We start from the raw sequence: 22,610 nt of genomic DNA on the forward strand, positions 1-22,610 counted from the left end.
CCGGCCCAGGTGGATGCGCTCGGCGCTCCACGGCTCCCTGGCTGCGCACGCACGCACGTCCGCCCCTCGCTTCCGGCGCGGTGGCCTCCGCCGGGCAGACGGGACCCCAGCGCCCGGCCTCCCCGAGGACATGCGGCGCTGAGGAGCGGCGGACCCTTCGCGGCGGCGCCATGAACCTCCTGCCGTGTAACCCTCACGGCAACGGGCTGCTCTACGCCGGCTTCAACCAGGACCACGGTGAGGGCGCCCCTGCGCGCGTCCGGGCCCCGACCCGGCCTCTTCCCGGAGTCCCCGGATCGGGCCGGCCCCTCCCCCACGCGCCTCACCCGGCCAGGTCCCTTCCCGACGACCCCCCCCCCCGACTCAGCCGGACCCCTCCCCCGAGGCCCCCCCCTCCGGGCCCAACCGGCCCTCCCCGAACACCGGCCAGCTCGGCACGTTCCCACCCCGGACGCTCCTCACCGGGTCTGACCCCTCCCCCGACACCCTCCGACCCGGCCGGTCCCCTTCCCTCACGTCCACCCCCCCCCCCTTGACCTGGCCTCCCCTGAAGTCCCCGTCCCACTGGCCCCCTCCCCGAGGCGGCACCCCGGGCGGGGGGGGGGGTCGCTCCCCTCCGGACTTCCGTGGAGCTCCGGGCGGCGGCCGCACCCACTCGCTCAGGGCCCTGCGGGCTCCCACCGGCTTCGGCTACCCGGGGCTTTTCTCACGGCGCACACTGGGGTCTGCTTCGGAACTCCGCGCTTTTTCCCGCCCTCGTTTAGGGTCTCCACGTAAGCGGTGGTGGCTTGACAACACCTGCTTTCTTGTCCGCTGCGGGCTTGGGCCTCTCGACGATTCTCGCGGCCCAGCGACCCGGTCGGGCTGAGGTCGCCCTCGCCTTTCCGGTCGGATTACCGGGAGCGTGCCCGTGAGCTACCCCGGCGTGTCTTGCCGAGTGGAATCAAAGGACTTGGTTGTCGGGGAAGCCTTGGGGGGGAAACGCGCTTCCCTCCCGGTTTTGACTCCAGCTGAGGCCCCCTGGGTGGTTTAAGCCAGCCCTGCAGCCGCGTCCGGGAAGGCCCGCAGGGTGCGGGCGGGAGGGGCGGGGAGGAACTCGGATCCGAGGAGCTGCCCCCGCTGCGGAGCCAGGGTTTTGCCTCCGGGAGGAGCCGGGGACACACTCCTGAGGGCTTTTGCGTGCCAGCTTCGCAAGTTTTGTCTCTGAGGGGAACCCGAGAAAGTGCCGTAGGCCCCGTTTTTGCGAAACTCGATTTAAGTAGTCGGTGCTGCCTCGCTGCGGCCGGCGCGTGTTTACCTTGCGCCCCCGCCCTGCCCGGCGCTGAGGGTCAGGTCCGACCTGTCCACAGGTGTGGACTGTGGTGTCACAGGTGGGCGGTGGAAGTAGGCCCGAGATGTGTGTGGGAGGAGGGCGAGCTTGCTTGCGGCCTCTGAGCTTGTCGAGGTGTTCGGGGGGGGGGGGGGGGGGTTGGTGGGAATCCGGCCTGTGAGCTCTGGAGGGGTTCTTGGTGGGGGGGAACTGGTCTCTGAGCTCGTGGAGGGGTTCTTGGTGGGGAGGGGGGAGCAGGCTCTGAGCTCCTGGAGGGGTTCTTGGGGGGGGGCCGGCCTGTGAGCTTGTGGAGGGGTTCTTTGGTGGGGGGGAGCTGGTATCTGAGCTCGTGGAGGGGTTTTTTTTGGGGGGGGAGCCAGCCTCTGAGCTCGTGGAGGGGTTCTTGAGGGGGGGAGCTGGCTCTGAGCTCGTGGAGGGGTTCTTGGAGGAGGTGGCAGGTGGATGGTGGGGGCGTGTGTGCTGTGGGCCGAGTTCTGGTTTCCAGCGGGCAGGACTGCGCGGATTGTGGAAGAACGTGTTCCCGAGGAACGAGGCGTGAGTTTGTGGTCAGGTGTCGACGTTGGACAGTTATGTGGTCAGGTGTCGGACGTTGGACAGAGTTATGGTCAGGTGTCGGACGCTTTGGGGTTTGATTACCAGACGAGGCCAGTAGGGTTTTAATGGGTTTGGATAACCACCGAGAGCTCTGTACGGAATTAACAGTGATACAACAACTCTTCAAAACCGTCTTCGGTGGAAAGAGTGGTCCTCCAGTAGTGAGGGAGGGGAGAGGTGACTGTAAACACTTGGGCCACGCCTTTCCTGTTTACAGAAGCAAAAAGGCTGGGTGACTTGAGGTCATTTAGTGCAAGAGGATCGTTCTTGCCCACTTGCCTTGCTGTGGGGTGAGGAGTTTGTGTGTTATGTTTCAGTATAGTAATTGAGACTCGTGATACTGACTATTTAAGGAACCAGTGAAGTTTATAGTATTTTTATAAAGATTTCATCAAAGTTTTTTTTAACGTTTATTTATTTTTGAGAGAGAGATCGCGCGCGCACAAGAGGCAGAAAGAGGGAGACCGAGGATCCTAAGCAGGCTCTGCAGTGAGAGAGCAGAGCCGATGTGGGGCTGGAGCTCACCAACCATGAGATCATAACCGGAGCCAAAAAAGTCACTTAACTAACTCAGCCACCCAAGTGCCCCAAAGATTGTTTTTAAAATACAATCGTGGCTCTTAAAAGGATCTATTTCAGTTGCCTAAAAAATACCCTTGCGTAAACCCAGCTCATTTCATTGTAACAGTTTGTAAGTAAAGTTAGTGTTTTTGAAAAAAATAAAAGCCTTACACTTAAACTTCTGGTTATGTTCGGATTAATTCTCTATGATATAAATTTATGCCAGATAATTGAGTTTATTACATTTTGTTTCTACTTACGCTGGTTTTTAACTTTTGCATAGCTTAAAAAAATTTTTTTAATCTATGTTTGTTTTTGAGAGACAGAATGTGAACAGGGGAAGGGCAGAGCAAGAGGGAGACACAGAATCCGAAACGGGCTCCGAACTGGCATCACAGAGCCCGATGGGGGGCTCGAACCTACAAACTGTGAGATCATGACCTGAGCTGAAGTTGGATGTTTAACCAACTGAGCACCCCCCGCGCCCCTGAGTATTTTTGATTCAATATCTATCTTTTTAATGTTTATTTATTTATTAATGTTTATTTTATTTTAGAGAGAGAGAGAGAGAGTGAGCAAGCAGGAGAGAAGCAGACACAGAATCCGAAGCAGGCTCCAGGCTCTGAGCTGTCAGCACAGAGCCCAGTGTGGGGCTCGAACCCATGAACTGTGAGATCATGACCTGAGCCGAAGTCAGGCGCTCAACTGACTGAGCCACCCAGGCGCCCCTACGTTTGTTTATTTATTTATTTAGAGCGAGAATACCAAGCAGGCTCTGTACTGCCAGTTCAGAGCTTGATGTGGGGCTCCATCTCATGAACTGCGAGATCTTGACCTGAACCAAAATCAAGAGTGGGTCATCCAACCGGTTGAGCCACCCAGGCGCCCCCACGATTTTTTTTAAAGTTTATGCATTTTGAGGGAGGGAGAGAGAGAGAGAGAGTGAGCGAGCTCAAATACAAATGGGGGAGGGGCAGAAGGAGAGAGAATCCCAAGCAGGCTCTGCGATGTCAGCACAGAGCCGTATAAGGGCTGGAACCCAGGGTGGTGACCTTAGCCGAAACTAAGAGTCCGACGCTTAACCGACTGATCCGTACAGTTACCCCTAATTTTCATTAAGCATTTTAAACTCTCATTGCAACTTTTGGCTTAGAAATCATTGTTTGTTTAATTTTCTTACGTGAAATATAGTTGACACACAATGTTACATTCATTTCAGGTGAACCAGAAAACATTTTTTTTTTTCAACGTTTTTTTTTTTTTTATTTATTTCTGGGACAGAGAGAGACAGAGCATGAACGGGGGAGGGGCAGAGAGAGAGGGAGACACAGAGTTGGAAACAGGCTCCAGGCTCCGAGCCATCAGCCCAGAGCCTGACGCGGGGCTCGAACTCACGGACCGCGAGATCGTGACCTGGCTGAAGTCGGACGCTTAACCGACTGCGCCATCCAGGCGCCCCCGTAGAAAACATTTTTAAAAGGGCATTCATGATTTTAAATATTCGAACTTCTAAAGATAATTTGCACTGCGTTCTTCAAGACTCTTAAGTGTCGAGATGTACATTTCTTTAAGCTGGCTGGCTATTTTTCTCTCTATTCCTTTGGGAAACACAAATGTTTGAGTATGTACCCTTGTCTACAGATAGCACTTGCTTCTCCTCCCTGGACCTAGACCTGAGGCCACAGATTGACTTCCTTGGGCTACTTCACTGTGGTTACAGGAAATAGGGGTGTGTTTGCATGTGGGCTGTACGTAAGTAGTCTGTGCAGACACACCTCCGAGACATTACAGGTTTGGTCCCAGACCACTGCAGTAGAGGGACTGTTACAATAAAGTGAGTCAGATGAATATTTGATTTCCTAGTGCTTCTAAAAGTTACGTTTACACCATATTGTAGTCTGTTCAGCGTGCAGTAGCATTATGTCTTAAAAAACCAACGTACATGCCTTAATTCAAAAGTATTTCACTGCTAAAAAATGCTAGCCATCATCTGAGTTTTGGTGATTTACAATCACTGGTCACAGGTCACCATCACAAATATAATAATGGAGAAGTTCAAAATATTGCTAGAATTAGTAGAATGTGAAACCGAGACCTGAGCCAGCAAAGGTTGTGGAAAAATGGTGCTGACAGACTTGCTTGAGGCACGGTCACCACAGATCATGGATTTGTGAGAAACGTAATGTCTGTGCAGCAAAATAAAACAAGGCGCACCTGTCTATAGAAGAATGCCCTTCAGGGATCCCGACGCCCTGTTTCTGCACCACTAGAGCTAACCCAAGGGTGTGTGGGGTCAGCAGCTGTTGGGCTGATGGTTCCTCTCTGGGAAAGAGGCCTATGAAGACAGCAAGGATGATGCCTGGCCTTCTCCGAGAGGGTTTCCAACTTTTGGTGTTTGTAATACTTTTCCTTCTAACTTTTTACTGAAGTATGCCGTACTTACAGAAAAGTGCACGTACCCTGTCTTCACCTGATGACTTTCCAAACTGAACCTAGCACCCAGGTTAAGAAACTGAACATACCTGAACATAGTTGGACCATTAATGCCTGGCCATCCTTCCAGCCACTGCCTCAGTCTAACTTCCAGCCACTTAGATTAGTTTTGTCTCTGTACATCATTCTTGCTGATTTGTTTAAAAACACTTTTTTTTAACGTTTGTTTATTTTTGGGGGGGAGAGGGGCAGTGCAAGCGGGGAAGGGGCAGAGAGAGAGAGGGAGACACACAATCTGAAGCAGCTCCAGACTCTGAGCTGTCAGCACAGAGCCCGACGCAGGCCTCAAACACATGAGTCGGGAGATCATGACCTGAGCCCAAGTCGGATGCTTAAGCGACTAAGCCACCCAAACTCCCCTTATTCCTGACTTTTTTTTATTCAACATGATGTTTGTGAGATGTTTTCCACATTGCTGAGTATCGCTGTAGATCATTCTCATTGATGCATAGTGCTTTTGTGTGTGTGTGAATATATCACAATTAATTCAGTCCACCATTGAGGGGGGCATTTAGGTAGGTTCCCAGTTTTTGGCTATTAATGGTGTATGATCGCACTGCTGCGAACAGTCGAATGCATGCCTTTGGTGAGCATATGTTGTCATTTCTGCAGAGTTGACAGCTGTAGTACCTGGCGCAAACAGCTTTCCGGAGCGGTTCTGCTGGTTTGCCATCCACCAGGTTGAGAGTTCCCGTGCCCTTACACCCGCTTGCTGCTTGGCGTTTTCTACCATGTTGGCTGTTTTATTGGTGTTAATTGGACCATTAACAACCTGGTGTGTGATTTGGACTCACAGTGACCTTGACCGGATTTTAAGGGTTCAGCTTGCCTACAGGTGGGAGGAGGTCGTGGGAGACCTCAGGCCACCTTCTGGAAGCCCACGCCCCTGCTCCAGTCTGGAGTGTCCACGCTTGCTGGGATTCCCGCTTGCAGCTGTCCTCCGGGAGGCGTGGCCTTTATTGTTCTGTCCTCGCCTCTCCAGGTCTGCAGCACTGGAGACAGGTGTGCAGGGTGGGGAGGCCAGCGGCGAGTGTTAGCGAGAGGCAGGTGTTGGAAATGTGCCGTGGCGGCAGCTGGCCGACTTGTCATGGAACCAGGAGTTCAGGCGGAGCTGGCCTTCGGGAAGAAAGCCCTGCAGCAGGAGGTTGGAGGGATTCCGGAGGCTCTTTACCGTGTGAGATGAGAGACTGGAAACGTGCTAGGTTGTGCACGTCGTGTGTGTGCGCACGGCCCTGAGGAGGATAGTTGTGGCGTGTGCAGACTGTGCCCGTGAGGTCAGAGCGTCTGCGGGAGCTCTTAGGAACGGCTGCTGTCTCTGGACCCCTTGCTTGTGCCAGTTCGGTCCCAGTCCCAGGGCGCTTAGCTGGGACCCCTTTGAGATGATTAACCGGCCTTTCTCACACTTCAGGGTGCTTTGCGTGTGGGATGGAAAACGGATTCCGGGTCTATAACACTGATCCACTGAAAGAAAAAGAGAAGCAAGGTAAGGAGTGACTGACATTTCCTGGTTTCTCCTGTTTTCTAACCTTCAAAGAATCGACATTTTCCCTTACCGATGGGGGAGGGGCTGGTTTGGGAGGTAGACAGGAGGTTCTTGGCCCTGCGGCAGCCTGGATGGGGCTGTCCTCTTCTTTCTTCAAGTTGCCACTGGTGCCCAGCTCTGCGGGGCCAGGATCCAGCGGTGATGCGCCGGGCGTGGCCCGACGCTGGTTTCTCTGGTGAACGTGAACTTTGAAACTCGCGTGTGTCTGCCCTGTCTTCAGTTCTTGCTGGCTGTCCTGAAGGGCACAGTGTGGTTGAGGCAGGCTGTCTTCACTCGTCCTGCTGAGCGTGAATTTGCAGACAGCTCACACGATGGTTGAATTCAGCACATGGGATGCCCAACTCTTTATGTAAAAAATTTTTTTAAATTTTTTAAAATGTTTATTTTTGAGAGAGAGAGAGAGAGAGACAGAGCGCGAGCAGAGGAGGGGCAGAGAGAGAGGGAGGCACAGAATCCGAAGCAGGCTCCCGGCTCCGAGCCGTCAGCTCAGCCTGATGTGGGGCTCGAACCCACAACTCGTGAGATCATGACCTGAGCTGAAGTCTGGCACTTAACCGGCTGAGCCACCCAGGCGCCCCGATGCCTAACTCTTGATAAATGACCACTTAGGAAATATTCTCTGTAGCAATAAATTACAGTTGCTTCTGTTTACTTATTTCAGTGCCTTAAATTATGTTTTTGTGGAATACAAGTTTTCAGAAGCTTCCAAGTGAACTTAAATAGAATCATGACCTCTATTGGTGATATTAAGATAATGGTCTTACTATTTGACAGGAAAAAATGTTAATTTTACAGGTAGAGTTTTTTTTCAGTTTTTCTTTCCCCAATGTATTTTTCTTAAGCTTTTGGTGTCTCCTGGTCTTTACTTGCTGGGAGAATCAAGCACTGCTGACAGATGAACAAATCTCGGACAAATCATAGAAAATGAGAAACATCCCTTTTTTTCCCTGCAGTTCGGGTTTTGGTTTTCGTTCATTGCAGATGCTAGATTTTTTTGCCGCTAGAACTGTTTCTTATTTGTAAGAGGATGTTCCTGTATCCTGGTGCTCCACGAGATAGCCCCCCTTCCATTTTCACAACTAGTAACCCAGCATCAAGGATTTCCAGAAATCTTTCCGGCAGTGGAATCCCTTTGTCAAGTACAGTCTTTGTACGACTACGCTGCCATATAAGACAGTAAGTGGTGCTTTATTATCTAGAAGTTTATTTTATAAGTGGAGGTCTAAGACTTTAGTTTATTAGAGAAAGACAGTGTGGCTGGTAGGTAAGGGCTTAGATACCGGACCCTCCTTGTTGAGCTGGAATCTGGCTCTGCCCCCCCTTACTAGGCGGCTGTGTGGCCTTGGGCAGGTGCCTCACCTTCTCCTGGCTTCATTTTCTTTGTGTGAAATTAAGGTGGTAACTGTCTACTTTCTAAGGTTATTGTGAAGATCACTGAATTAGAATGCTTAAGATACACAGAGGAGTGCCTCGCACACATATTTATTGCTGTGTAAGCTTGTGCTCATAATTTCTCAGCCCAGCAGTATTGTGCTCTTAGAGAATGAATCCGCGAGAGGTCCAGGCGGGTGATGGGAGTCTCCTGGCAGCCTTCTAAGTCTCTGACTTTTACTTACTTTTGGTTGCTTAGTGAATTAAGACAACTCTCCTTTGTATGGATAAATAGTTACAAAGTACTTTGAAACAGTTTGACTTGCACATCTCAGGATACTTTTTACTTAGAGTGACCCAGAAACTTGGAGTTCAAAGTTTCAAAGTTGAATCATTAGCAGTATATTGACAGCTGTCTCCTAATTGGTGAAACTTTTATAACAAATTCAGGATTTCTTATAAAAAGGTAGACAGGAACCATCTAAGAGTCTGAGTTCTAAAGGGTTTGCTGTTGTCGTTCGTGCTGACGGCATGTATCTTTCCCTCTTGCTGCTCTGCTGAACTATGGGACAGCTTTTGGATGGTGCATCTATCTTTCTTTCTTTCTTTCTTTCTTTATTTAAAAAACTTTTTTGGGGCGCCTGGGTGGCTCAGTCGGTTGAGCGTCCGACTTTGGCTCAGGTCATGATCTCACAGTCTGTGAGTTCGAGCCCCGCGTCGGGCTCCATGCTGACAGCTCAGAGCCTGGAGCCTGTTTCGGATTCTGTGTCTCCCTCTCTCTCTGACCCTGCCCCGTTCATGCTCTTGTCTCTCTCTGTCTCAAAAATAAAACGCTAATAAAAAAAAATTAAAAAAAAAAACTTTTTTAGCGTTTATTTATTAAGAGAGATAGCGTGAGCATGGGAGGGGCAGAGAGAGGGGAAGACACAGAATCTGAAGCAGGCTCCAGGTTCCGAGCTGTCAGCACAGAGCCCGATGCAGGGCTTGAACCCACAAACCGCGAGATCATGACCTGAGCCAAAGTCAGACACTTAACTGACTGAGCCACCCAGGTGCCCCTATTATTTATTTTTAATGTTTGTTTGTTTTGAGAGAGAGAGTGCAAGCATGAGGGAGAGGAAGAGAGAAACCCAAGCAGACTCCATGCTGTCAATGCAGAGCCCGATGTGGGGCTCGAACTCACGAACTGTGAGATTATGACCTGAGCTGAAATCAAGAGTCTGATGCTTCACCAACTGAGCCACCCAGGCTCCCCTTCAAGGTGTATTTTAATGAAGCCACCCCACCCCTGTGCACTTGCCGGTTGGTCTGCTGTTACATTTCTGGCAACTCACAACTCAACAGAAGACAGGCTGGACCTTGTTCCTGTTTTATCTTGGTGGTTTCCTTTCCTCAATGAGGAGGAAGGAAGCGTGCCTGCATTTTAGTGGTCACACCCTCCCCCCCGCCCCCCCCCCCCCATTGGGGCTGTCAGCTTTACCTCCAGTGTGACTGGCACTGTCTAGGTGAGAACTGGCCCTGCCCTGTCCCTTCCAGGTGTGCCCACCGCTGGCAGGGACTGGGAGCTTTCCCCTCCCTCCGTCCCTCCCAGGCGTGTGTTGTAGGTGCTGCGTCTCACACCTGGAGTGGCGGGTTTGCGGCTCTGCTTCATTCCACGAAGGCCGTAGGGCCCCGGGGAGGGTGTTCATAATAATGCTGTGGGGTCCCAGTGTAGGACTCGGATTCACATCTGAGCGTATGCTAGAAAGAAGGTTCAAGAATGATAAATTTGGATAAAATATGGTACCCAGTGAGTGATTTATAGAGACACGGAGTACTAGTGAAAAGTTACCTTCACTATTCATTTGGAAACACAACTGTCCCGCAATGTGGAAATGATCGGAACCCGTACAGCTCATGCTTAGCGAGCTTGCACAGTCTGCAAGGTGGGCAGAGGGCTCAGAGGATTTCCCATCTGCAGTGCCACCCGCTGTTCCCTCCCTGTGACCAGTGTTCACACATGTGATGTTGGCAGCCATAAGTGGGGAAGTAGAGAGGAGACAGAGACCTAGAAAGAACACCACCTGCCTGAGGTGGAGTGCAGGTGAGGGCTGCTTGTGTTTGGGCCCCGTGGGTGGTGGTCAGATGCCTTCCAGTGTCTGGTGCTACACTGGGGCTGGGGGTACAGTCGTGAATAGGAGTGTGACCCACCAAGTATCTGGAAATAAGAGGTGACCTATTGTGCACAGTTCCCGACATTACCCAGTCCAGCAGCCTGCCTGACCTGACAGTGTGTTGGGGCCTTAATCCTTTTGTCTAATGTCACAGAAGTTCACATGGACTTCGTGCTCATGTGGTCACCCCAGCACGTCCGAGATGAAGGGCCTAGAGGGAAACGGGAGGCACGGGAAGTGGAGGGGGGTGAACTGATTACCATGAGGGGGTGTTAGCAAGTTAGCGTGTACTTTGCTGAAGGCATGGAGAAGCAGACCTTTCCATGACCTTGCTTCATAACCTTAACGGTACAGTTTAAGTTGGTAGGATCTTTTTGTAGGGTAATTTAGCAAAATGTGTTCATTTCACATATTTGACTCATTAATGATACCTAAAGGATTTTATCTGAAGGGGAAAAATTAGAAAAAAGACACCAGATGCTTGTATAGTTAACCCTGAACAACACGGTTAGGGGTGATGACACACACACACCCCACTCCCCCCTATAATCGAAAATTTGTTTGTGACTTAACTGATAATAGTCTACTGTTGACCAGGAGCCTTACTGATAACATAAAGTCAATTTAACACATATTTTGTACATTATATGCATCCTGTACTGTATTCATACAGTAGAGCTAGAGAAAAGAAAACGTTAACTGAGAAAATCGTAAGAAGGGCTCAGTCAGTAGAGCATCCAACTCTTGATCTCATGATCATGAGTTTGATCCCCACATTGGCTGTAGACATCACTTAAGTAAATAAAACTTAAAAAAAGAAAATCATGAGAGAAAATACATTTACAGTATCTGACTGCATTTATAAAAAAAAAAATCTGCACGTAAGTGGACCCATGCAGTTCAATCCCACGTTGCTCAGCATCAAGTAGATAGTTCGTCCTTTCTAGGGTTTCTACGAGGCCTTGAACTTTACAAGAGTGAGCTGACGAGCTCAGGAATCATCTTGAAAAGCCATGACTCAGCAGGTAGAAGTTGATCTTGTGTTAACTTCTGACTTTCAGAGGCTCTGATTCCTCACTTGCCCTTTGCTGTGCCCTCACGGTGCCAGGAGCTCCGGTCCTTGCTGACCAGAGTGGAGAGCTGGAGGGAACTGGATGGGCTGGTTGTGTTCTGTAATAGAAACGGTGCAGGGGCGCCTGGGTGGCTCAGTCGGTTGAGCGTCCGACTTCAGCTCAGGTCATGATCTCGCAGTTTGTGAGTTCAGACCCGCGTCGGGCTCTGTGCTGACAGCTCGGAGCCTGGAGCCTGCTTCGGATTCCGTGTCTCCCTCTCTCTCTGTCCCTCCCCCACTAGTGCTCTGTCTCTGTCTATCAAAAATAAATAAATGTAAAAAACAAACAAAAATGGTCCAGAGTGGGGTTTGCTTCTGTGAGCCCCAGACTCTCAGCAGGTCCCCATCGCCTTCCCCGAGCGAGCGTTGTTCGGCCTCTTCTGTTGTGGAGGAGTTCTGAAAATCTGCCGGCAGTTTCCTCTTCATGTGATTCGCAGACATTCTTGAGCATTTGAGACTTCAGTGGAAGAGGTGTTTAAAGTGGCAAACTGCTTTTGTATGAAAGCAATGAGTGTGTTTTCTCAGAGCTTAGACGTCTTGCTGCCCCTTAAAATACGAGTTTAGACCTTTCATACATTTTGGTGCATTGGCTTGTTAGGGTGCTGTGTGCTCCGCACTTAGAGCAGAAGCGTGGCTCATGGGGACCGGCTGCGGAGAGGAGTCCAAAGCCGCCGGCTCGCTCCCTGTCCCCACCAGCCGCCCGTCTGGTCGCTGACAGCAGTCAGAGATCTCTGTACAGACACATACAGTCAGATATGTAAATGCCGACTGCTACATCTGCACTGTTTACTTGTCTCTTTTTAAATTGTAAGATCCACGTACTAACTTGTTTTTGCTATCATTTCAGAATTTCTAGAAGGAGGAGTCGGCCATGTTGAAATGTTGTTTCGCTGCAACTATTTAGCCTTAGTCGGTGGTGGGAAAAAGCCAAAATACCCTCCTAACAAAGGTAAAGTGGTTGTGTGCTTCCTAACCATGCCTCACGTGTAGTGATGTCTGGAACTGTCTAGAACGTCTTTGTGTTGGTGGCTACGTTTGCTCTTCCCTGGTAGCCTATGAAGTATGAAGGACTGGTCGCTAACAAGAAGCATCTAGAAAGAGTGAGTCTTGTCTCCCGCCACTCCCAGGAGAAGTGTGTGACAAGGGTCACTTGTTCTTATCAACAAAAAGCACATGCTTGTTGATTAACGTCGGCTAAATATGTATGGTCGTGCTATGCCTCTGGACCCCATTTTGTTCAGAGCATTCAGCTGTGGGTTGGTATCCTGAATGTTACGAGTTCTTTTTAAAGCAAGGTGTAGTAAGGTTATTTTTCCTAAAAGAGCCATTGAGTCACAGAAACATTGATTTTGTTGCCAAAACCACCTTGGCCCTTGGCTCTAGGTTGAAGGGTGTTGTTTTGATGTGTGTGTAAACCTGTGTGTATATGTAAGTCTGTGTGTGTATGTAAACCTGTGTGTGTGTGCATGTGTGCGCAAAGAAATGGGAGTGTAAAAGTCTGGCTTTAAAGTTTATTTTTGAGAGAGAGAGACAGAGCACAAGTGGGGGAGGGGCAGAGAGAGAGGGAGACACAGAATCCGAAGCAGGCTCCAGGCTCTGAGCAGTCAGCATAGGTGATGAGAACCTGACCTGAGCCGAAGTCAGACGTCCAACCGACTGAGCCACCCAGGCGCCCTGTGAAATTTTGAGTAAAATTTAAATTTACTTTTTGTAGAGTGCTGAAGGCATTTTTTAAAAAAGAACTTGGTCTGTTTAAGCTTTTGTAAGATTAAGAATTTTTTGTCAATGATGTCAAAATTACTTCCTGAATTTACTCTTAATACTTTCATAGTTACACATTAAGACACATGGTGTTAAAACGTGAAGGCTGTTTGTGAAACACAGTAAGACAGGACTGGAGCAGACTGGTGGCCACAATGTGACCGGGAGAGTTCTAGCTGAGACCGCACGGTGCTGTTCAGGCAGATCAGGGAGGCTTTTTTTTGCTTTTTTGAGTCAGGAGCTTGGAGGACAGAAGAAGAACTTCAGAATTAGTGGATGTACCTTTTGCTGTTGGGAACTATATTAAAAGACAGACATGCAAAATCCTGCACAGAACATTTCAGATTTCCGGCACACCAGGAAGGCAGCTCACAACCCTTGGAGGCCGTGGGGAATTGAACGTCAACTCAGGTCTTTGGATTTTTCTCACTGCTCAGGGCGTTGGGTCTGGTCACTTTCCTTTTGTGAGTGAGAAATAAAGCTGCTGGCCCTAGGCCTTTCTCATGCTGTTTCCAGAAATTTTGTTTTAACTTTGTTTTATTTATTTATTTTTGATAGAGAGCACAAGCAGGGGAGGGGCAGAGAGAGAGAGAGAGAGAGAGAGAGAGGACGGACGGACCCCAAGCAGGCTCTGCACCGTCAGCACAGAGCCCAATATGGGACTCAACCCACGAACCTCGAGATCGTGACCTGAGCCGAAATCAAGAGTCAAACACTCAACTGATGAAGCCGCTGAGGCACCCTGAGAAATTTCTGAAAATAGAGTTCATGTGGATTTGTGACACCCTTGATGTGGCTCATCTTTGGGTTCTGTCTGGTTTGGGCCAGAGGCTTTTTGGTGTTAGGTTGCAGACCAGGGAAAGTTTACTTTTGACCTGCTTTATGAGTTCAAGAGTAGACGTGCCCTTTTTCCAGAAGGCTGTTCTTTCAGTGGGGTGAGTCCATTGACTGAGCTTCTGTCCCACTTAACGTGCTGGTGCTTCGTTGCCCTTTGAGGAGGAGCCCACTGTCAGGATTTGTTAAATGAAGGGATTTACCAATCCAAGATGGTATTTGAAAGGAGTAAGAACAGAAATCTGCTTCAGTTTTGAAGGGTTAGTTTTAACCTCTTCATTAGTGAATAATTTGACGAAAGTTTGGTTGTTCTACGTGTTATCTCTTGATTTGAAATTGAGGTTACTGAGTCCCTCTGGCAAAACTTCCGTGTGAATTCCACCTCCAGGACTCAAGCTGGCCATGGTGTCAGGACCTCGGGGGAGACATTCCTTCCCTTCCACTCTTGGCCACCTGGTCCGTGGCCTACTGAGAAAGCTTACTTTCCCTCACCTCACACCCTTCCTAGACAGCTTTGCAAGAGACCGATGGAGGAGATGGAGACTGTCTGTGTACCCCCACCTCTTCCCCGGCACAGGGCTGGCCGCTCTCTGTCTCCTTAGAGGTCTGGACGTGTCCTTGGCCCTGGGGATGCAGACGGCTAGTACATCATAAAGCGCCGCGGTGTGAGAAGAGCAGGCACGGTGGGGTGGGGGTGAGAGAAATCCCTGGCCCTGCTTTTTTATCTGTTCAAACTGAAGCCTTTCTTTTCTCGATTCAGGTGTGTCTAGCACGTGAGCAGTAACTGTGGGTGGGCTTGCTTTTGGCTCAGTCCAGTGGAACCGAGGGTGGGGGAGGTTCGCCTGAAAACTAGGCGAGGTTGGCAGAGGAGGTGTGTGTGCGTGTCTGTGCGTGCACGTGCGTGTGTGTGTGCATGTCTGTGTGCGTACGTGTACACAAGGGCGGGGGAGGGAGATTGGCTGCAGGGGGTGGTGTGGAGCCGGCCGGGTACTGGAAGGGAAGGGGGGGCGGTGCGTGAACACCCTGCTACCAGAGACAGCGTGGCGAGTGGTGGAGCGCAGGCGTCCGGCCGTGTGTGACCGGGCACCAGGAGAGCGGCACGTCCACCTGCTCGGAGATGAATGAGGGGGAAGGACCCCTTCAGAGTGCCCTTCCTTTATTGGTGTACCCATAAGTTCTCTCTGAAATTTCAGTGATGATCTGGGATGACCTGAAAAAGAAGACTGTTATTGAAATAGAGTTTTCTACAGAAGTCAAAGCAGTCAAACTGCGGCGAGATCGGTAGGTTTGCTAAGTTTTAAAAGTGGATTAGTTGCTTTCTCTGGAAACGTCTAAAATGCTTCATACTGAAGGAAACAGTGTGTTTAGGAAAACGTCGTCTTCAGATGTGATGATGGTAGTTCATGACCAGAGGACGTAGGGTTATTTGTATTGCTGCAAAGAAGGTGTGAGTTTTATGGGCTTCCAGGGCTGGCATAGAAGCGGTTTGTCAGTGGACAAGGCCGGCAGCGCCCGGTGGCGCTCAGGCCTTCAGAGACCTGTCCCCGTCCAGCATGTTCCCACTGGGAACCAGGGGGAGCCTGGACTTGCCCCCTTCTGCGTCCAGCTTTTCCCAAAGGCTGCCTCAGTAAATGTCCCCTTTGAAGGTAAAGGAAAATTGGGAGACTCCCCAGTGAGAAGGTGACGTTGATCTTACCTGTTGGAAGTCGCTTCTCTGAGCTGTTGTCCTCGTGGCCCTCAGGAGAACAGAGAAGTTCTTACTGGAGTTTCATTAATTTGGATCTTAATGTGGTATGATTCATATCCTCAGTGTGGGAGGGCAGAGGTGCTGAACAAAGTGAATGCAATAGCGACTGTCAGACCTGCACTCTTAGGTTTGTGACCTCCAGGAATGTCGGTCTCTAGGGCCCTTTAATAATGCGAATACTGGAGCCAAATAGGGATCTTTCCAACATTTTAAATTGTCAAGACATATCTAAGAGCGTATAGAGAAATGATTTCTGCCCTGTGATTGCTACCTGGTTCTTACTCTGGGTGAAATATTATACAAAAATGTCTTTAAGTCTCAGAAAGGTCCGTTGGGCAGCCTGCAGCCAGGTAGGAGGTTCTCATTCGTCAGCGCCTGCCACACCCCTCGGTGCTCACTGGTGACCTCCAAAGATCACACCTGCAAGGGGTTCTGATTCAAGAGGGATACTTTTGTATGTGGTGTTTGTTCTGAGCTTCAAAATGATAAGAACAGAAGTCACAGAATGCTTGAGTTTCACTTTTGGGAATAGGAATCTTGATTGTTTTTTTCTTTCCAGAATTGTGGTTGTTTTGGACTCCATGATTAAGGTGTTTACATTTACACATAATCCCCATCAGTTGCATGTCTTTGAAACCTGCTATAACCCTAAAGGTAAGAAATTCAGAGTCAGCGATGGGAATTGGCTTCTTCATGTTCCGTCCAGGTGGACGCAGACCTGTGCTTGGTGCCCTGTCCTCCGGCCGGTCTTTATTTGAGTGGCATTGCTCTGGTGAGATGGGTCCTGAGGCACATCAGGCGAACCCTGACGGACACAGGCTCCTCTTTTTTTCCTTCTTCACCCTTTCCCTCGGTCCACTCCACCTCCTCCTGGGAGAGCTCTCCCGGCCACGTGCTCACTCCAGAGACTGGCCTGGTAGGCAGTGCCTCTGAGACCCTCTTGTATCACAGTCATGGGGCAGGGGAGTGGGGGGAGTGGGGGGAGTGGAGGTTGAGGGAGTTTTTCACGGTCATTGTCAGCCATTCAGGAGCTCCTTGGTGGGCCGCGGTTTTGGGGTTTTACTGAGTTTTGAGGGACTTTCTTCCCTCCTTTGTTTTGGAGCAGGGATTACAGGTGACTGACTTTGCTATTCCTTATAGCATCTTAATTTCTTTTTAAAGTTTTTAGTTTTTTTTAAGTTCTAGCTTTATTGAGGTCTAATATACATAAAACTCATTCATTTTTTTTAATGCTTATTTATTTTTGAGAGGGGAAGGTGCAGAGGGAGACAGAGAATTGCAAGCAGGCTCCGCGCCATCAGCACAGAGCCTGACGTGGGGTTCGATCTCACAAACCAGGGGATCATGACCTGAGACGAAATCAAGAGTCAGGTGCTTAACCGACTGAACCACATGGTCGCCCCTAAAGCTCACTCATTTCGAGTTTATTATTTGGTAATATTTAGTCATTGCAATCACTTGTGTAACTACCACCAGAGTGCAGACAAACCGGTACCGTCACCCAAAAGCTTTTCTTCAGGCGGTCCCCTTGCCCACCTGTCCTTCCAATTGTGCCTTTTCAGATGTGCTTGGTGTCTTACGGTACTTTTTGGATTTCTCCATGTGTTCAGTAGATATGCTTGTTTTCCTTGCTAAGTAACATTCCATAGTGTGGACATACCAGATTGTTTATCCACACCAGTGTTTTGGCGGTTACGGACGGAAGTTGCCGTGAGTATTCACGTACGAGTCTTTGCGTGGAGGTAGAGTTTTATTTCTCTTGGCTAAATACTGAAGAGCACTGTGGCGGGGTCCTGCTGTAGTTACGGTCTGGCTGTGTCTTCTGGTGTCCCCATTGGTGATCCAGGAGAGCTCCAGCTGGAGCAGGCCTTGCCTCGGCACGTGTCTGTGTCCCTCTTTGTAACCTGGGGCTGGTAATAGTGTCTCCCGCGGTGTCCTCTACATTTCTCTGAGGACGGTGATGTGGCTTATCGCCATTCTGGCATCTTTTATGAGGGGTCTTCACTTCCTTTCCTCATCTTCTGAGTTGTAGCTCTCTGTACGTTCTAGATAAGGCTCTTTGTTACCACTTCTGCAGATAACTTCAGTATGTCTGTGGTTTTGTGCAAAACAAAGGTTTTCATTTACATGTTCTTCTAGGAACTTTAGATCTTAAGTTACATCTTTAATCCATTTTTTGTGTATGGCATGAGGCACAGGCCCAGATTTGTATTTTGCGATGTGAATATCCAGTTTCTAGTGCCATTTGTTAAGAAGACTTTTTTTTTTGTTACGTAAGTGTAAGATTTTTCTGGATTCTTTATTCTGTTCCAGTGGTATGTCTTTAAGCCAGTACCATACGGCTTTGATCTCTGCAGCTCTAAAATAATTCTTAAAATTAGGTAGTGTAAGTCTTCCGATTTTGTTCTTGTTTTACAAGAAAATTTGGCTACTCTTTGGCCTTGCTGTTCCTTATAACTTTCAGTATCACCTTTCTTCAGGAAGCCTGCAGAGGCTGTAATTGTGACCACGCGACCCTGCAGGGGGACGTAGGTTGTGGCTGTGACCGCAGTAGATCAGATCAGGCTCTCTCCGTCTGTCAGACCTTTGGTTTTCTTTTACAGCGTGTTGCAGTGTCTCATACAGGCACTGTTAAACTTATCCCCAAGTTTTTTGGTTGTTTTACGCAATTGTTAATGGAGTTTTTAGATTTCACAGTTTTGTATTGTCAGTAGCTGGCACCACGGAAGACAGACATTTGACAGAGTTTATTCAAGAACAAGTTCAGCAGATGTTTCCAGTTAAGAGGCGGCCTCACAGGAGTTAGTTTTGTCTTCTGATACTCTTTACAGTGAAAAGATTTTGTGATTCTGATATAAATGGAAACCCATAGAGAAGTCTTACTGTTTTTTCTTGAGAGCTACAGGGCAGAGAGCAAGTTTTATTTGGGGAAAGTGGTGGCTTTTAGAGTCATGAGTCCCTGATGGGTTTTCTCCGTCTCCGATCAGGCCTCTGCGTCCTGTGCCCCAACAGTAACAACTCCCTCCTGGCCTTCCCGGGCACCCACACGGGCCATGTGCAGCTCGTGGATCTGGCCAGCACCGAGAAGCCACCCGTGGACATTCCTGCCCACGAGGGCGTCCTGAGCTGCATTGCTCTCAACCTGCAGGGAACAAGAATTGCAACCGCATCTGAGAAAGTAAGCGTGTGTCCTGTCCCTTCCTTGATGGAGCCAAGTGCCTGCCGCAGCGGCCCTTGCACTCCGGGGACTTGACTTGGGGCCCCGCAGAAAATTGGCCCTTCCCTGTGGGTTCTCGGCCACCTTCTCTCAGGAATCACGTTGCAGTTGAAAAGCCTTTTACTTGGTGAAGCCTCCTCTGTTTGGCAGCAGTTAGCGTTAGTTTTTCCAGCTGGCCACGGGCGTCCTGGTGAGAATGGCATCTCTAGGCACAGAACTGACCGCTCCAGGAGCAGGTTAGCCTGGCTGCGGCAGTCGCTTAGGCATCTGCCAGGGCGGGAGATGCAGGGGGTTAGTGGAGGGCTGGTGCCCAGGGGGCTGGCTCCTACCCGGTGCTCTCGGGCTGGACAGCTATCAACGAATTCTCCAGCAGGACAGAGGGAGCCGGTTGAGTTTTACATGTTGGGGGGGTTGGGAAGGGCTTGTATGGGCTGATGGGTTTGTGAGTATAATACTCGTCTCAAAAAACTAAAAAGTGGTGAATGACAATAAAACGCTTCGCTGTTTTTCAAAGGGGACCCTTATAAGAATATTTGATACTTCATCAGGGCATTTGATCCAGGAACTGCGAAGAGGATCCCAAGCAGCTAATATTTATTGGTAAGAAGGCCCATCACTGCCCGGGGTCGACCTCATCGATACGGGGCCTGTGTGGCTGAGGGAGTCAGGACTAAAGCCCATCACTGCTCCGGCTTCTCTCTAGGATAAGCTGTGGTCTTTTAAGGCAAACACTGGAGCCCTTGTTAGCTCCCCTGTAGTCACTTGGGCGCCCTGTGGTGTTGGTGGCACTGCGGTGGCAGTCTCCTGCGTGGGTGGTTCTTTGCATTTGTGGCCTTGGCAGGTGCTGAGCAGCATTCGGGTTTGTGAGATAAACATGGACTTCTTACATGAACTCAGGGCGTGTGTCCATGCAGCCCCGCAGTGGCGGGCCCTCCCGTCTGCTCTCTCGGCCCTTCCAGCCCGGGGCGGGGGGGGGGGGGGGGCGGGCAGGGCAGGGCCTCAGGGTGGGTTTACGGGAAGCCCATTCCCCTCCCTGGCACCCAAAGAGGGGCCCTGCTGTGGCACGCTGGGTGGTCCCACGGAGAGCACCGGGGCGGGGGTGGCGGGTGGGGGTGCTGGTGCTTCACATTGCTCTCCGGAATTCATTCCGGAATGCTCAAGGCACCGGCTCGCGTGCTGTGGCGCTGTAGTTGGGGCCGGGCTCCGCTGCATCCACACGAAACCAGAGCTTCATCTGATTTCTCTGCAGCATCAACTTCAATCCGGATGCGTCCCTCATCTGCGTGTCCAGTGACCACGGCACAGTGCACATTTTTGCTGCCGAAGATCCAAAAAGGAATAAACAGTCCAGGTAGGTTTCCCAGAGCTGAAAGGACTGGTCCCTCCCTCAGGCACATTCGGGACGAAGCCCCGATCCACCACCCACCTGACGCCCTGAGAGTCAGTGCGGGCCACATGCACACGGGTACTGCAGAGGGCTGTAAGTGCATTTTTCTGGAGGATTTTCTTTTCTCTGGCTTACTTTATTGTGAGAATACAGTAACACACACAACGTACAAATCGTGTTAATTGACTTACTTGTTATCGGTAAGGCTTCTGGTCGCCAGTAGGCTCTGAGCTAAATTTTGTGGGAGTCAGAAGCTATACCCGGGATTCTGACTGCTGGGGGCTGGTGTCCCTAACCCGCTCACTGTTCAAGTGTCCGCAGTACCTGATGCTAAAAGGGACATCGCTGCTTGCTTGTCTTTAGGTGCTTAGTGTGTGACCAGGATCCAGTCACCTTTCCTGTGGTTTAGAACTCGGACCTGAGCCCTGGCGGCTATTGTCACGTTCAGCAAATCCGCTTAGTGGCCGCAGACACCTGCACCTTCTGGTGCTGATGGTTTCCGGGTTTATCTTAAGCCGTTGGGAAGCGCTTAGCTTTTTCATGCGAGAAGTAAAACTAAAAGGAAAAGTAGAATTTAAAGTATCTGGGTTCAGGCTGTATGGGAGCCATGTTTCACCTTCGTCATGGAAACATAACTGCCTTTTCTCTCCTCCCTTTTCTGTGTCCCCTCACCTCCTAGTCTGGCCTCAGCCAGTTTCCTTCCAAAGTACTTCAGTTCCAAGTGGAGTTTTTCCAAGTTTCAGGTTCCCTCAGGCTCTCCGTGCATCTGTGCCTTTGGAACAGAGCCAAATGCTGTCATCGGTAAGTGGTCCTTGGCGCTGGCTGGCCCGTGCTCGCTCTCCTGGGGCGCAGGGGTCCCACTCAGGGTCTGCACAGCTGTGCAGGGGGACACCAGCCCCCTGCCCTCTAGGGTTTCCCAGGAAGATGTGGGGGCAAGGTTTTCCCTCTCCGCACGTAAGTGGGAAACACAAACCACCCTAGAGCAGGTTGGGTTCCTGGCCACATGTGTGCTCAGCCAGGAACGAGGTCCCTTGTCGCCCACAGTCACCCTGAGCGGCTGCTCAGAGCAGGGCCGTTCACAGTTCCTCTCAGGTCTGTTTGCTTTGAACTTTGAGGGAAGAAACACATGAGTAAAACGGTCTCCTTCTGTCTCAGCGATTTGTGCAGACGGCAGCTACTACAAATTCCTATTCAACCCCAAGGGGGAGTGCATCCGGGACGTCTACGCGCAGTTTCTAGAAATGACCGATGACAAGCTGTGACTCTCCGTCAGGAGTGCAATCAACAGCCACGGCCGACCGCCGCCAAAGCGCTGAGTGTGCCCTTCAGACTCCCGGGGCTGGTGCCGGCGGCAGGACTGCCCGGGGACCTTGGTCCTGAAGCCATTCTGTGGTTGTCTGTTTTCCTGAGCAGGGCTTCCCATTTCCAGTATTAAAGAAGGAATAATCATCGAGGCAGCGTAGACACTCACGTGGCTGTGAGCAGCCCGGGCCCGGCTGCTGGCCTGTTTCCTTTAGTTCAGCTGTGATGCTTTCGTGCTTCCGCCGCGCCCCCCCGCCTCTTCCCCCCGTGCACCTGGGGGCTCCGTACACACATAGGGACTGGGTTGAGAAAACGGTGGACAAATCGAAATTTGTTTTGGCAACAGATTCCATCATTTTTACTGAGTCTGTAGTGGGGAAATGAGCAACTGTGTAAATGTTAGTTCTTACATTACAACCAGATTTTTCAATAGAATAATAATACCAGCAGCTTGCCTTAGAAAAGGAGAAGGGGATTCCTTCTCCTGTCTGAACACGAAGAGACACAGCCGTGTTGGAGAACACAGGGTGGGCATCTCCCTGTGAGCCCGCGTCCTGGTCTCCGTGCCTGTCGTGAGCCTGTGGCGTGGCTGTGCGCGTGCTTGTGCCCGCGTCCCTGTCTTTCTGTCGGGATGGAGGCAGGAGCAGCGCACTCTGTGTGCCCTGCGGTCTCCTGAGTGTCCCTCTTGTGTGTTGGGAGCAGTAACGTGTAGACTTTCAGAATCAGTCCCCGAGAAAAGCGTCCCGGAATCCGGAGGAGGTGGAGGGAAGCGTTGGGCATCTGGGCAAAGCAAGCCTCGTCTGGGCAGGAGCAGGAGACCCTGGCCGTCGCCTCGGGTCGGTCGGTCATTGGGGAGAGTAGCAGCACACTAACGGGAAGGAACGGCACGCGGTACCGTTTTCTAACATGGTAACTAACACAGGTTATGGGCTCTACGTTGTTAGTACTCCCAGAAGTATGTATTTAATTTGCTGAAATTCCCTTTCAAGAAACCTAACTTCACGGTTTTGATTTCAGGTAGCAAACGTCTGCGGGAGCAGCTCTCTGTTCTGCCTGTTCTTTTACTGTCATGTAATCAACTAACTTTGTATGTGGGTTTCAGTGTAAAGTATGCATGTTATACTTTTGTGTGTATTTAATCATGAAATTTAATTTTGCACTTATTTGTAATGTTTCTTTTAAATAAAAGTGACTAATTTTGTCGTA

General features: G+C 50.3%; 1 protein-coding gene across 3 annotated transcripts; it reads left to right on the forward strand.

The window, feature by feature from the left end:
- The first annotated feature begins 46 nt into the window (after nucleotides 1-46).
- WDR45B (WD repeat domain 45B) lies at nucleotides 47-22,610 on the forward strand. 3 transcript variants are annotated; one of them, XM_058704537.1, is made up of 10 exons: nucleotides 49-237; nucleotides 6,387-6,461; nucleotides 12,004-12,105; nucleotides 14,945-15,032; nucleotides 16,058-16,152; nucleotides 18,486-18,676; nucleotides 19,230-19,315; nucleotides 19,965-20,066; nucleotides 20,782-20,903; nucleotides 21,258-22,610. In XM_058704537.1, exons 1-10 carry the CDS (start codon nucleotides 171-173, stop codon nucleotides 21,362-21,364), a joined length of 1,035 nt encoding a protein of 344 aa, XP_058560520.1. In that variant the 5' UTR covers nucleotides 49-170; the 3' UTR covers nucleotides 21,365-22,610. The 3 variants fall into 3 exon arrangements, with proteins under 3 accessions (XP_058560522.1, XP_058560520.1, XP_058560521.1); XM_058704538.1 differs by lacking the exon at nucleotides 6,387-6,461; XM_058704539.1 differs by lacking the exons at nucleotides 14,945-15,032; nucleotides 16,058-16,152 and having other exon boundaries at nucleotides 47-237.

Source organism: Neofelis nebulosa, chromosome 16, assembly GCF_028018385.1.
Source record: "Neofelis nebulosa isolate mNeoNeb1 chromosome 16, mNeoNeb1.pri, whole genome shotgun sequence".
NCBI lineage: Eukaryota > Metazoa > Chordata > Mammalia > Carnivora > Felidae > Neofelis > Neofelis nebulosa.